At 61.1% G+C, this 14,510-nt stretch overlaps 1 protein-coding gene across 1 annotated transcript in view; it reads left to right on the forward strand.

Moving 5' to 3' along the window:
- The window catches only part of CFAP46 (cilia and flagella associated protein 46), a 95,759-nt gene that overhangs the window by 12,487 nt on the left and 68,762 nt on the right, over nucleotides 1-14,510 (forward strand). The window contains exons 10-18 of the mRNA XM_030334764.1: nucleotides 2,118-2,216; nucleotides 3,950-4,140; nucleotides 8,888-9,116; nucleotides 9,251-9,371; nucleotides 10,366-10,489; nucleotides 10,667-10,797; nucleotides 11,652-11,779; nucleotides 12,613-12,746; nucleotides 13,526-13,738. Of these exons, the coding sequence (XP_030190624.1) occupies nucleotides 2,118-2,216; nucleotides 3,950-4,140; nucleotides 8,888-9,116; nucleotides 9,251-9,371; nucleotides 10,366-10,489; nucleotides 10,667-10,797; nucleotides 11,652-11,779; nucleotides 12,613-12,746; nucleotides 13,526-13,738 (1,370 nt within the window). The remainder of the gene's footprint in view (nucleotides 1-2,117; nucleotides 2,217-3,949; nucleotides 4,141-8,887; nucleotides 9,117-9,250; nucleotides 9,372-10,365; nucleotides 10,490-10,666; nucleotides 10,798-11,651; nucleotides 11,780-12,612; nucleotides 12,747-13,525; nucleotides 13,739-14,510) is intronic.

The raw sequence follows: 14,510 nt of genomic DNA on the forward strand, positions 1-14,510 counted from the left end.
ACATGAAGCTTGTTGGTCGCATAGGGTTCAACCCAGTGGGGACTTCACCAAAACGTATCATGATAAAACTGTCAGAAGTTTTATCATAGAAATTATTATAAAAGAGAATTCGAAAGCGGCAAGAGACAGTGATTTCATACAAGGGAACTGCCATACGGCTATCAATGGATTTATCAGCAGAAACCTCGCAGGTCAGGAGAGAGCTGGATGATATATTCAAAAACTTCCAAACAAGTATATTTAGAAATGAAAGGGAAATAAAAGGTATTCTCAGACAAACAAAAGCTGAGGAAGTTCATGACCGCTAGACTTGTCTTAGAAGGAATGCTAAAGGGAGTTCTTCAAGCTGAAATGAAAGGACATTAATTAAATATATGACAGTATAACGTTCACTGGTAAAGGTGAGCATATCGTCACGTCAGAGTATTCATTATTTTAATGGTGGTGTGTAAGTCGCTTCCCCTGGTATAGAGTTTAAAAGACAAAATTATTAAAAATAACACTACAATGATTTGTTAATGGATACAAAACGTTAAAAGATGTAAACTGTGACATGAAAAACATAAAATGTAGTGGGGGGTAGTGAAAAGGTAGAGTTTTTGTACGTGATTGGAGTGAAATTGTTTCAACTTAAAATAGATTGACATTACTATACATTTGCAAGGAGCTTTTTGTAACCGTGAAGCACAATGCACCAAAGAGTGAAAGAATCAAATCATCCCACAACGGAGAGCCATCAAACCCCAAAGGGAAGAAAAAAGCAAGCGAGGAAGAAAGAAACACAGAAGTGCAAAAACCAGCCGGGAAGGAAGATGGCAGTGATCAGTCCTTACCTGTTAACAATTACTTTAAATATAAAGGGTTAAATTCTTCTATCAAAAGAGACAGGGTACTGAATGGGTTAAACAACAAACCAAAACAGGCCCGACTGTGTGCCCACAAGAGACTCACCTCAGCGTCAAGGGCACATGTAGGTGGAAAGTGAAGACGTGGGAAAAGATACTCGTGTAGATGGCAACCACAAGAGCGGAAGTAGCTGCACTGATACAAAAGTCGAAAAACGTAATGAGACGAAGAGGACCGTCATATAAGGACGTGATGAAGGATGGAGATGAACAGCCTATGAACAGAGAGAGGGCGAGGTCTGGAAGGGTCCCAAGGGCAGGAACCTCTGTCCCTGTAGAGTGGAGGTGGCTCACCCTCCTGGTATATGGACGTGTTTGCCAACCTCGAGGCTCCCCGAACCCTGTACTGTTGGGACGTTATGGAGGCTTCCTCCCATAGGCGTGATGCAATTAGTAATCCATCTCCAGCCCCCGTCCGCTCTCTCGGGGGTAGAGGCAGGGCTGAGAATCCCAAGCTTCTAATCATGGCTTGGTCTTTGTGTGACCGGCCCCCACCCAGGAGCCCCCCCTCCCCCCCCGGGAGTCACATCTTTAGGAAAGATGCTCCCGGTGCTCTGTCACTCAGGAGATTACCAGGGTTTCAGGAGCGCTGTGCTGGGAACCGAGGCAGAGACCAATGTTGATATTAACTCACGTCGACACACCTACTAGAATGGCCGCAGTGAGCAGACTGACCGCACCAGATGTGGGAGAGGACGTGGGCGGGCTGGAGCTCTCTGTCCGCCCAGCCTCTGGGGACTCAGGGTGGCACACCTTTGGGAAAGCTTGGCAGTTTTGTAAAAAGTGAGGTAGACGCCGCCCCGACAAACCCCGGGCTCCTGCTGCGGCCCGCCTCCGCGTCCAGCGAGCAGGGCACTCTCTTCCTAAGCCGGCAGGGGTTAAGTCAAAGAAAACACGTTTGCCAGACTTTATAAGAGTTTATCTGAAATTGGTGCCATCATGTAAAAATTCGACGTCCAGTGAAATGGGCTCTCTCCCCCATGGTTAAAAAGGTAACCAAAAAAGCTGTTTTTGCTTTCTCACTTGAGTCTTTGCATTTTGGGGGAAAAAGGTTAGGTTTTTTAAAATATATATTTGTGTTCCCCAGAGGTCTTTTTGTTGAGTTTCTACCTAGTACGTTAATATCTTTAAATGGTTTTTGAAGTTAATGAATGTGTGTGATTTCTTTCACTAAAAACCCCCACGTGTACAAAAACTGTGTGTGTCCTGTAGGACCCTGGGAAGCTGATTGAAATCAAATGCTTGGAGTATGAATTAGAAGCTTTAGGACTCGAAAGTAAAGTTAAAGTCTACGTCCGAGCAGCTGTTGAGGTAAGTCCTTGAACAGGAGTCAGCGTCACTGAGCGGCTTTGCACGTGTCCTGGAAGGTCGCTGGCCCCTGGGTGAGGGGGACACGAGGCCAGCCTCCCGTGCCTCGGGTTCCCACCGGTGAACACAGCCTCCCCGGCAGGAGCCCCGCCAGGACGGGCTCCCCCACGGCTCCTGGGCCACCACACAGCAGGCATATCGGGGTCACGCAGCCTGGGCGGGGGGCGGGGCACGGAGATGAGCTCCCGAGAGCCCTCCTGCTGCCCGAGTGGCGGCGCCCGTCCCCGTAGCCCCATGCGCTTGCCCTTGGTCAGGCCTTCGTGTCCCTGTCATGGCTCTTTGCCATCCAGACCCCCGTCCAGGAAGGCAAAAGTCACTCCCTACCACAGCGTGGGGCTATCGGCCACGCGGGGCCTGGAAACCCGAGGGGCTCGGGGTAGGCGGTAAGGTCGTTGCATGCAGTGGGGGCAGGCAGGGATCTGGGGGTGGGGAGACGAGGGTGGCCAGAGGCTGTTGGGGGTTCAGGGATCCCCAAGTGCGTGGGGAGAGGCAGGGGCCCCAGGAAGGGCGGATCCAGGGGACGCCCAGGCGGGCGCGGTGCTCACTCGCGGTGACGGCCCCATCTGGAAACGGCGGACGTGGCTGCTGTGCTCCCCGTCTGCGGTCAGAGAGGAGGCAGCTGCCCAAACGTGGTGGTGACGTGAGCTTGGTTTCACTCTCCCATCTGCTGACTCAACGCGGTGGGATTTGGACCGGCAGCCCCTGCCAGAAAGGGAGTCCAGAGGTCGTTTTAGACCATTCTTTAATGAGAAATTTGCAGCTTAAAAGGAGAAAAAAAGCTGTCGAAACAGAGATTTGGAGCCTCGTGTTGATTGGAGCCAACGCGGGCACTCGTGGGCTTGGCTCCTGGCACCCCCAGGGAGCCTTCGGGCCAGGAGATCGGCGGCCGGGCGCGGGGCCCCGTCCCCCACACCCGCAGCAGGCTCTGTGTGGCGCCTTCATTGCGGCCCGGCGGATATCCGTTGCTCTCGGACTTGCCCGTGTGGCTCCTCTAGCGTTGACCCTCCTGTCCGGCACCTGGTAGGCGCTTGACAAACGCTGTGTAGGAGACGCTTTGCAGGGAACACTTTGGCCCCACGTGTGATCAGGAGATAGCAGCAGACGGGCGGTGCGTGTGGCCCTGGGGGCCGCAGGGAGTGCTGTGTGGAGCACAGAGCAGCTTCGGGCACCGGTTCGTGAGGCAGCATGAGGGGAGGCCCCGAGGGTGCTGGCAGCCAGAAGTGTGGGACATGGCCGAGTTTAGGACCCGTGGGCAGCCCCCGTGGGCTCTGAGCAGACGTGGGGCTGGGAAGCCGGTTCCACGCGTCTGAAAACGCGGGACCAGAGCCTGTCTGGTGGGAAGGGCACATGCAGCACGGAACAGGGGACGTGTTCTTTGGGTTGTAAACGTAACAGGCCGCGGGCCACAGGGCACGTACGAGGCTGAGAAGTGCACTTGGATGGAATCAATTCACGGAAGAGAACCTCATCCACGGGTGTGCAGAGGCCATTCCGGGCTTTTTAAGGGAGCATCTCGCAGACATTCTTACATCCCTTCTAGAAAAGAGGATGCAGGCCGCTGCCACAGACAGGCTCAGACCTCGGGTCCCGGCTGGCCCTCCAGCTTCCGGGCCTCGGGACCAGGCTCCCCACGCGGTACGTGGTGCTTCACGGACCGGTCGATGTGTTTTGTGCAGGCCCAGCTGAATATAGTACGGAGACTGGACATCACGCTGCAGCGAGCCGTGCGCCTGGGCGACCCCGGGGTCATCCACGTGGTGTGCACCACCCAGTGGAACACGTGTCTCCCTTTGCTGCAGCACAACCTGAGACACCACCTGCGGAAGCCGCTGGCCAACGTCGCGGACGTCCTGGAGAAGGTGGACAGGTGGCCTGCGTGTCTTCGTCCCGGGCTGTCCTCTCAGAGACGGGGAAACGTGGCGGGAGGGGGCCGGGGCAGAATCCCTCAACACCGGGAAAAAGATGAAACCCAGCTGACTTCCCCCAAAAAGGGTGCAAGCGGGAAACCCCACCCGCGTTAGAGAGGGCTTGTGCGGCTGCTGCAGGGATGGAGCCATCCGTGTGCCCCGCGCGGGGCTCGGCGGTCCCCCACCGCCCGCTAACGGAGAGCGGGCGCCCGCCTGGGTCCCGGCGCCGAGGGTCCCCGAGCCTGCAGGCACACCTACATCTCCACTATGCTTTCAGTAGGCCAGCCGTGGGAAGTGCTGAGAAGGCAGTAGAGCAGGGAGGGAGGGCGGGTGGGTGTTTAGGCAGGACGGTCCCAGTCGGTCTCCGAGAAACCGAACCCAGACAGAGAGACGGCCCGGGGGCCGGGAGGATGACACCCCAGGAGCAGAGCCCTCCATACACGTAGAAGGGGGGCTCATCAGTCCTCCAGGGGCGGAGGTTGTGCCGGGGGACAGCGTCATCAGAGGACCCGGCACAGAGGAGGTATCGCCAGTTGTCAAATGGCCACCCCGCTGTCGAGAACAGCCTGTGGACAGGGCGGGCGCCGGGTGGCACGGAAGCCGCCGTGAGCCGGGAGGGACGGAGCTGTGGGAGGTGGGCAGCAGGCCCACGGCCCCTTGCACACACCCCCGTCTTGTGCGTCCAGAGCTCACAGGGGTCTCTGGGAAGGTCACCTGGGCTGTGGACAGGGCGTAAACCCAAGGTGGCACCCATTTGAGAGCAGGAGGGCAGAGCGGGCCTTGAAATGCCTAAAGAGACAGGCCGGGCCACGGGAGGAGGACGCAGTCCCGGCCAGTGGTCCCTGGGCTGCTGCGGGGTGGGGGCGACCCTAGGCGGGCACGGGTGCAGGTGCAGGCGGCAGGGGGCGGGGCGGCTGGGAAGCACACGTGCCACATTCCCAGCGTCCTCATTTTCCATCAGTTCCCTCATTTCACAGGTTCTCTAATTCTTCCTTCTCTTTGGCCTGCTTTTAATTTTAATGAGTATATTTCTTATTTCCTATTAGCTTATTTTCATGTATGCCTGAGTTTAGAAAATAACTGGTGGTTTCCCCCTTTTTCTCTGCTAATTCTCCTAAGTGACATTGAGACCCCGCTGCCCCCAGTAGGACGCACGTGTGGGGGCATCCGCGTTGGCAACAGGCCCTTTAGCCCCGGATGGTGTTTCTTCTGCGGCTGTGAAGACGGTCATGTGCCTTTTCTCTCCCGTTCTTACTGCCTGAATCACGCCGATTGAGTTTTGGGGGTTGAACCAACCGTGCACGCTCTATGTGGTCCCGATCTTTTCACTCTTTAATGTATTGCCAGGTTCGGCTTCCTTCCCGTGATCTGTTAGAGGGTCTTATGCATATGTTCATGAGGACATCGGCCTGTGTTTTCCTTCCTTTGTCAGGGTTGACGTCAAGGTCACGCTGACTTTATAAAATGAATCGGGAAGCTAGGAAGTATTCCTTCTCCTTAGAAGGTTCTGGGCCTGGGGACTGTGCCGAGTGGCTGCTTCTGGAGGAGGGTTCCAGGCTGCCACACTCCCCGTGGCAGGTCAACGCCGAGGAGTCCTGGTGGCAGCTGATGGCATTGTCTGTCCTTGTTGAGGGGCTCTTGGCAGCTCCTGTCAGTGTCCCCTCAGGCTGACCCTGAGGCCAGAGTTCCCCTGGGTGCAGAGTGCTCAGCCCAGCGAGTGCCGGCTGGAGTGCGGGCCTCCGGCTCCGAGCCGCCTGGCCTCTGGCACCCCGTGTCTCCCTCAGCTTTGCTCGGCGTGGTCCCAAACACCGCGTCCCGCACGTTTGGGGTCGTGTCTCCTCGTGGCCTCTTAGCTGCTGGTGACCCCCCTGCCTTGAAGGCTCCAGCGTGTGGTGGTAACACCACCTCCCCGGATGCACGGCCTCTCCTTTTCCATCCTCTTAAATCCTGTCCTCTGTGTACCTTGAACGCGCGGAGCACGGCCTGGCAGTGTCGGGTGGACCACTGTCTGTCCGCCTTCCATCACTGTGACCCTCTGAGTGGTGCCTGGAGCCCCGCACCCTCTGCGCTCCGTGTCCTGCTGAGCTGGTCTTCGACCTCACGTCTTTCCGCTCATCCTTTCTCCTTCCTGTGGCTCCTTCCCTGCCTTCCTCGAGGTTAACTTTTAGAATTCTGTCCACTTCCTCGGCTGTACTTTGCGGGGGACGGGGGGGGGGGCGCCGCTCGAGGGCCAAAAATACGGGTCCTCGGGCAGCAGAGTCCGTGAGGGCACCCCGCAGGCAGGGCCCCCGCAGCCCTTCTCCTCCCTCAGCCCGCTCCCTGCCTCCGTGCCGTCGTGGCCGTGGGCTCCCCTCGATGTAGTGTGACGTCTCCCACGTGAAGATGTGTCCACTTCAGCTTTGCAGTGCTGTCGTCTGGTCTTGGCGGCCAGTGGTTTTCTTCAACAAGGAGAACGTTTCAGAGGGAAACGAGGGTGTCTTGGGTTTGCCTCCCTCTTGGCCGGTCCCGCTGGGTCTCTCCTTCCCACACACCCAAGCTCCCACCTGCTCGATCTCAGCCCTAAGAGCTTCTGCCGTGTTGACCTGAAATGGCTTCACCTCGTCCCCATCTTTGAAGAGTATTTTCACCGGTCACCGGATTCTGGGTTCAGGGACAGTTTTCCTCTTCAGACACTTTGAAGACGATGTCCTGCTTCTGGCCGTCACGTTCCTGAGGAAGACGTGCGCTGTTTTCGGCGTCATTCTGTGTGCCAGGAGTCTTTCTGCTGCTTCTGTTTTCAGAGTTTTGGTCGTGGGATTCCTCAGAGCCTTAAAGAACCCTCCTTGGGTTGGCTGCGATGCCCGGATATGTGACCGGACGTCTCAGGTTTGCGGAGTTATTGGCTGTGACTTTGTCCTTCTCACTCTCCGCCTCCTGGGACCTGGGTTTCGAGTGCACCCTCAATACTGCCCACAGGTCCCCAAGTCTCCGCTCGTTTTTACATCTTGTTCAGTCTGTCCCTCTGGTGGCTGATTTCCTTCCGCCGTCTCCTGTGTGCCGTGAGCCCTGAGCAGGAGTTTTCCCCTCACGTAGTCTAGTTCCGAGCTCAGGTACCTCCCGTGTCTGCATTTCTCCACCTCGCCTGAGATTCAATATCTGTTCTGTCCTTAGTATTGTTTTCCTTCAGGTTTTTGATATATTTGTACTTGTATTGTAATACGTGCATTAGTGGATTTATCTGGTAAACTCAACGTGTGGTCCTTCCCGTATCCTGACTGTGGGTCACATTTTTCTCGTCCTTGCTCGCCTGGTATGCACCGAACAGTGTGGGTGATACACTGCAGGGTGCTAGGCTCTGTTGTCCCGTCTGGGGAAGTTGGTTTCTGTTGGAAAGGCGTTGAGTTAACCACGTCTGGTGACGAACAGCCTCCTGGTCGTCCGGTCTCTGGTGCCACAGAGCCCCTCCCTCCTGTCAGCCTAGGACTCCAGCCGCCCAGGCTGTGCTCTGATGTCGCCTCCTTGGCACGGCGGCCCCGCGCTCTGTCCCCCGGGGGGCCGACAATCACGGGCTCGCGCCTGACGCCCCCCGGGGGCCGCGGCCTCGCTCCACCGGAGCCCCGTGCCGGCCGCCTCGCATAAGTGGCCCCGCTTTGTGGTTGCTGCGTGTCGCAGAGTCACTTACCACCGTCGGAGGATTGCTCACTTCTAAGTCCTTTCCGCCTGGTCCCGTTCCTCCGTTGTGGCAGCTGCGTGCCCTCATTCGAGTCACGGCCTCTTCAAGCGAGCCGTCTGCCAGGTCGTTCCCAGAGTGGGCTGACCCTCCGTGCGGCCCCCTCTGCTGTGTGTGGCATTGGCTGGCCTCGGCCAGCTCCTAAGGTGTCCTCTGTAGCCACCCCGGGACCATGGCCCTGGCTGCCGCCCGGGCTTGTAGAGAGTCTGTGGGTGAACCTGGTCCCCCGTGAGGAGCGCGGGCCCTCTCCCGGCACTGACCAGGGCCACGGGGCCTCCCTGCCTCCTCGTCCCTGAGGTCGTAGGCAGGCCACGTGGCATTTACGCCTCCATCTGTGCTCAGTTCGCGGGTCCCGTGGAACTCGCGTTCGGCCAAATCTGTTGGATTTGCCAATGCTGGCGTCCCAGGGCATGACCCCGTGACGTGGGCTCTCTGCCTCCCGTTGATGGAAAGGCTGTGAGGACCCCTCGCTGACACCCGTAGACACTGGCAGAGGTAGGGTGAGGGCCCATGGGGCACGGTGGCTGTTCTGAGCGCGGGGGGTACCCCAGCTGCTAAGACCCGAGCGGGGCTGCCTTCGGAGGGGCAAAGAGCAGGCTTCTGGCCGCACGCTGCGGGGGTGGGCAGGCTGCAGGGAGCAGTGGGCGTTGGGGGAGAGTGGGCGGTGCCCGTGGACAGACCAGGTGGCTGCAGCGTCCCAAGCTTCCCGAGCCGTCCCTGTGCGCCACCCGGCAGGCCTCACTGGCGTGTCCCAGGTCTGCCGGCTTGCTGCTTCTGGGCCTCGGAGCGCGCGCCCCAGCCGCTCTGGCGTCCGCAGGGCCCTCGCCGCTTGTCCCCCCGTCTGAGTCCTCCAGGCAGGCCGGGCAGGGCCTAAAGGATGCAGGAAAGCCAGGAGCAGCCGGAGGCTCACTGCGCGTCTCCCCCTGGGGCGTCTACCGGGAAGCCAGTGCTCCCGGGGCCCGCGTGACGCTGTGCTGTCCCCCCCCCACCACCACCAGCCTCATGGTCCTGCTCCGCTGCCAGGTGCACATGGAAATGGTGCACATCGAGGAGGACGAGGACCGGCTGGAGCCGGCCATGTGGCACCTGCAGAAGGCCATGCGTCTGGACGGCCTGGGCCTCTACCAGGACCAGCTCAGGACGGCCTTCAACCGGCTGTATCTGTGCACCAGGCTGTACCAGTGCCCTGAGCGTGCCGAGGACAAGGCCGTCGTGGCCATCGAGCAGGTGCTGTCATCACGGCCTCTGTGGGGTTGGCCGGGGGGCTGGGGCCTTGCGGGAGCCCACGTGCCTCCTTGGAACAGCCCGGAGACAGTGTCGCTTCTGGCGACGTGAGAGCCCGCTCTTCCTTCCTGCTGCAGGCCAAGAAAGCTGTCCCAAAAGACAGCGTCAGGAAGAAGCGGGCTCTCCTAGTGAACGCGGGCCTGGCCCTGGCCCCCGACACCTTCCAGATTGTGCTCGACAGCGAGAACGAGGCCAAAGGCAGGCTGGCTTTCTCTTCCAGAGCCCGGGGGCCGCCTGAGCCTCGTGCCGTCTTGAGGCAGACGCTCAGCCTGGCGTGTGGGGGCCACGCCGTGCCAGCCGAGGGTCCGAACCTTGACGTGTGCGGTCTGGGCCTCTGAAAGCACCAGTCTGGAGGGGGCATGGCTGCAGCCCCCCTGTGTCTTGCAGGTGGCAGTGTCCTCCGTGCCTTCACCTCGTCCCCGTGGAGACACAAATAAGGCCACATTCTGAGGTTCTGGGGGTTAGGGTTCATCGTACCTTTTGGGGGGCCCAGTTCGGCCCAGGCACATCACATTCTTGAGGACGGCGGCGGCTGGGTGCCCGGCTGGGGGGCCCCACCGAAGGCCGCCCCGAGGCTCCCCCAGCTGTCATGCCCCAGCGGTGGGGAGAAGACGGCTCTGGGACGTGGCCCTCTGTGGCCGTGGGGCTCACTGGGTGTGGCCGCCCTGGCTTTCCGCTGTGCCCTGCAAGTGTCGGCAGAGCCCTGAGGTGCTCCGATCGGTAAGAGCATTGCTGGCCGGCCGGGAGCCCAGCCGGAGAAGGCACCCCGGCCCTGCAGGGTGAGGGGCCCCGGGGGCGGGGGGCTGGCTCCTGGAGGCGGCTGGCGTGTTGGCTGAGAGGGGCACGGCATGTGCCACACGCTCTGTGCAACTGTGCCGGGCAGCCCCGCGCTCGGGGAAGCCAGGCTCTCCGTGGCTTGAGCTTCGTTTATCAAAGGGAGCCCCCGCCACCCAGCAGACCAGAGGGCCAGGCCGCGGGAGGGAGCGGGGGTGTCGGGCAGGGGCCGGCGTGAGGGAGCGCCCTCCGGAGGGGCACCAGCTCACGCCTGTCCAGAGCGCAGAGCCCCCGGGCCGCTGCGTGTGGGGGCGGCACCCCCCTGGCACCAGGGTCCCCGGGACGGAGGTGCGGCCCCTCCCAGTCGTGGGCCCTGGGACACCGGACGCCAGCCTTGCCCTTCCATTTCCGCCCGCAGTGTCTACAGGGAAGACCAGGGGCCGGTTCAGCTTCCTGTTCGCGAAGGCACGGCACCACATCATCAGCGTGGACAAGGCCGCCGGGCACTTGTGGCGTCTGGGGGGCGAGAACGCCAGGGAGCGGTGGGTGAGGCGGCGCCCCCGGCCGGGCTAGCGGGACACCCGCCCCAGCAGGGAGGGGCGTGGGCACCCCCCGCGGGCGAGAAGGGCCGTGGCTCGCGCGCCCCCACGGTGGTGCCGGGTGGCCTGTCACGAGCGACACGCGCACGCGCTCTTGTCGCTTGGCTCCTCGGCGAGCAGAATACAGATCTGGGCCGAGCTCGCCAAAGTCGCCCGGAAGCAGGGGGTGTGGGACGTTTGCCGGACAGCGTGCCGCTTCTGCCTCCTGTACGACGACGTCAGGGCGAAAAGGGCGGCGCGGCTGAAGAGAGGTACGAGGGCCCCCACACGCGCGCCCAGGCGCCAGCCAGGGTCGCATGTTCTCCGAAGCCCGGAGCCGGACCGTGCGGCTGCCCCTGGGCAGGGGCCGGCAGCCCCGATGACCAATGGGGCGGCTCCTGCCGGGGGCCGGGTCAGTGTGCACGTGCTGGAAGCAGGGGTCCTGCGATAGAAGGGACTCCCGAGCGTCACCGTGACCCGCCGGACCCTGTGCAGCCGGGCCATTGTCCCTTTGCTCTTTGGTCCCTCAGGGTCATCGGGGCTCCAAAAGGGAAGGCACCTGCTGTGAGCAAGAGAACAGAGGCCGCCGTGTCGGGCGCCTGGGGGCAGAGGGCAGAGGGCAGAGGGCAGAGGTGACAGTGAACGGGGGGGGGGGGGGCTGAGGTGGGTGGGGTTTTCTCGGGAGTGTGGGTGGAGGACGGCTCCCCACATCAGCACAGATTCTGGGGCTGATGGGTCAGTGGGCAGGTCCGGTGGACGGTCAGGGCACAGGCATGTGCCAGGGGTCTGAGGAGACCCAGGGCAGGGTTGCTGCAGGCTTGGTGGGGCCGGGTGCTTCTCAAGGGGCACAAGCAAAACCAAGAATGTGTTGTCGGGGACGTCAGTGACACGTGAGCTGCGGCTGAGCCGGGTTTGGGGACACGTTAGCCACCCGCCCAGGGAGCCCTGCACCCCGGGGGTGGGGGGGCCTTTCCTCCGGCCCCTTCTAGCAAAGACGCACCTCCCAGAGACCCCTGTCTGCCCCCGGAGCTGGGGGTGAGCCAGGAACCCTTGAGATGTTTTTGTTTCTTGGCTGCAAAAGAAGCACCACGTCTGACCAAGGCTGAGGCTCCGCTCTTTCCCCCAGGGAAGAAGAAGAGGGGCGGAGACAGCGCGGCCCAGGACGGCTGGGGCCACTCAGAAGTGATGTCGCAGCGGCAGGCGTCCCCGAGCCTGCTGCGCAAGTTCGCCGAAGTGGGGTTCATCAACGCAGAGGTGCGTCGCTGGTGGGCCGGCGTGGGCGCCTGTGCTTTGTGGAACACTGCCCCTGAAGACCCGCCTCCTGAAGGGACGGGTGCCGAGTAGGGGCGCCTTCCTGGTGCGCGAGGGCCCCGTGATTGCGTGTCCCCTTTCCTTAGAGATAGTTTCTGCATCGGGAGCCCACAGTCACGTGGGGACTACGCAGTGACCTGCTGTTTTGGGGGGTTGCATCGGAGTGGACGTCAGAAGCACTTTGAGCAAGTTGTAGCGGGGAGAGGTGTGCCATCAGGGGTCAGCACTGGGCCACAGCACCTGCACCTCCGCCCGCGGGGGCCACGCTCCACGGCACTGCGTAACCAAAATCCTTGGAGCCACGTTAGGTCGTTTCTCCTGGGGTCTGGGCAGCCGGGCTAGAGTGCGCTCTGAATTACTCGGGGACCGTCTGCTAAGTGCCTCCCAAATGCCGGGCCGATGCCGTGAGCTGGGGACGCAGTGACGACTGGGGCACAGCCAGTGGTGGCAGGGCCACCTGCCCGGCCGTGCCAGTGCTCTCGGCAGCCTTCAGTGCCTCTGCGCGCTCGTGAGGTGACCGGGGGCAGACGCGGCCGGGCGCTGGCCAACGTTGAGAAGTGACTGTGTCCAAGGAATGGCGTGACTTGTGTGGGGCTCGTAGAAGGAGCCGTCTCTTCCCGGGACACGGTATTTGTGGGTGAGGTGGAGGGAGGACCCTTGAGGCTGAGAGGACCACGGGGCATCACGGGGTCTGCCCACCCTGTGCCTGGCCGCGTGTTCCCGCCTGGCTCTGCGTCTGTGCCCTGTGACTCTGCCGCCCCTCGCTTCCTTCGCAGGCCACCGTCCACCTGCTGCGCTCAGAGGGCGTGCAGCTCAATGACCACCCCACCCCCCCGGAGGACCCGAGCCAGCACTCGGCCGGCTACACGCTCGAGTGCCCCGAGGACAACACACAGTGGGTCGTGTACCGGTAGGTGGCCCGGAGGGGCCCCGGCGTCCCCGGCAGCTGCCAGCACGGCTCAGCCACGGAGCGGGCCGGGTGGCCCAGGGAGGCTGCGCCCACACCAGGGGCGTGGCTGGTGTCATGCGTGGCCGGCGTGGCAGGATGGTTACTCTAGTGTGTTTTAGTAGAATCCACACTTTGGCTCCTTCCAGTTAGCGTATTTTGTTATTAGTAAAAAGGGGATACGATGGGTTGGTGTAAGCAGTGGGGTGTGGAAGGGGAGCGGCTTTCCGTGCGCTCAGAGGACGAGCTGTGGTCTGGGCCTCGGTCACGAGTGTGGGTGAGCAGAGCGCTTCACGTAGAACATCCCAGAAGACACAGCACGTGAAATGGCACGACAGAAACGCTCGTGAATTTGAGATGCTCTGTTAACAGTGATACCAGGGTCTCAGTTGTCTTTGATCTAAAACTAAGTATTTTTAAGAGAGAGTGTGGTAGTGTGTGAATATCGGCCCCATGTCGCAGGAGCCGCACACCGTCTAACTGCCCACCCGCTAACTGGAGGGGCGAGCCTCTGTCACTAGCGAACAGGCTCCCGTGGAGGCAGCGGGCAGTCGCAGCACGGGGACACGGCCCGGCCCCTGCGGGCGGGTCGAGGGGACGCAGTGGGTCGCGGCAGGCAGTCCAGGCCGGGGGCAGGCTCCGCAGACCAGTGGGCCACGGGCAGACCGCACGTTCGGGTCCCTAATGCCCGTTCGGGAAAGGTCTCGTTTCGAAGGAAGAGCTTGACGGGGTGCGTTCTGCAGGACCTGGATTGAGAGTCTGTCACGGGGCGCCATGGACAGCTGGCTGCGGTGCGCCGAGATAGGGCGAGAGATCCAGGAAGGCTGGATCGTGCAGAACGCGGTGGTCTACGTCCTCAACCACAACCGCCACCTCATCGTGGCCGGGAGGCAGAGGGAGCTCGTGGACGCCTTGGACCACCTCCTGAGCATCGTCAAGGCCACGGGCCACAACGGGTAGGTGTGGCTGGCGGGTCCCGCGTGCGGTCCTGACCCCCGGGGAAGGCTCCGTCCTGCTGCTCCGAGAGACCTTGATTCAGGCCCGGGGACTGTGGGGTCACACACGGGTCCGCCGGTGGGGGTGGTGACCCGGGACCCTCCCCGCCGTCGTCAGTGCCATCCTTCCGGGAAAGGCGGGTCTGCCGTTGGCTGGTGTCTGACAGTGATTGGGACGTGGGGACAGGGGGACAGGGGGAAGGCTGTGGGGGCACAGGGAGGGCTGCTCAAGCATCCCAGGCTCCGTTCACTAGCCGTGCACCCCAAGCCAGATGCTCACCCTCTCTGAGCCGCAGGGCGGCCCATAGTGGTGGAGGAAGGCCTCGGGCCCACCCGGCAAGGAGCCCCCCACCCTCACTGTGTCTCAGCACGGAGCCGGCCTGCCCCACTCTGTTCCAAACAGAATGATTCTAAGGAAGGTTTGCTGAGACCCGGATCAGCTGGGAAAAATGGAAGCAAAGAGCGACTCCTTTGTACGAGTCTCATCTGGTTTCACGGAAGGTTGCAAACGTGCGTCTGTGTTTTCTTACATAGACGGATGGGGGCCCGGGAGATTGCTGTTTTCGTGAGCTAAAATTGGAAATTTAAAAGCAAGACAGACCACAGTGTCACCCGACAAGGATGACATTTAAAGACTCTCCTTGTGTGTTTTTTGCTGGTTTGGTTTTTAGTCTGAACGATAAGCTTTAGGTTTTCTCATCAGATACCGAAGTAGATGTGCTAGGCGGGGTGG

Source organism: Lynx canadensis, chromosome D2 (assembly GCF_007474595.2).
Source record: "Lynx canadensis isolate LIC74 chromosome D2, mLynCan4.pri.v2, whole genome shotgun sequence".
Classification (NCBI taxonomy): Eukaryota; Metazoa; Chordata; class Mammalia; order Carnivora; family Felidae; genus Lynx; species Lynx canadensis.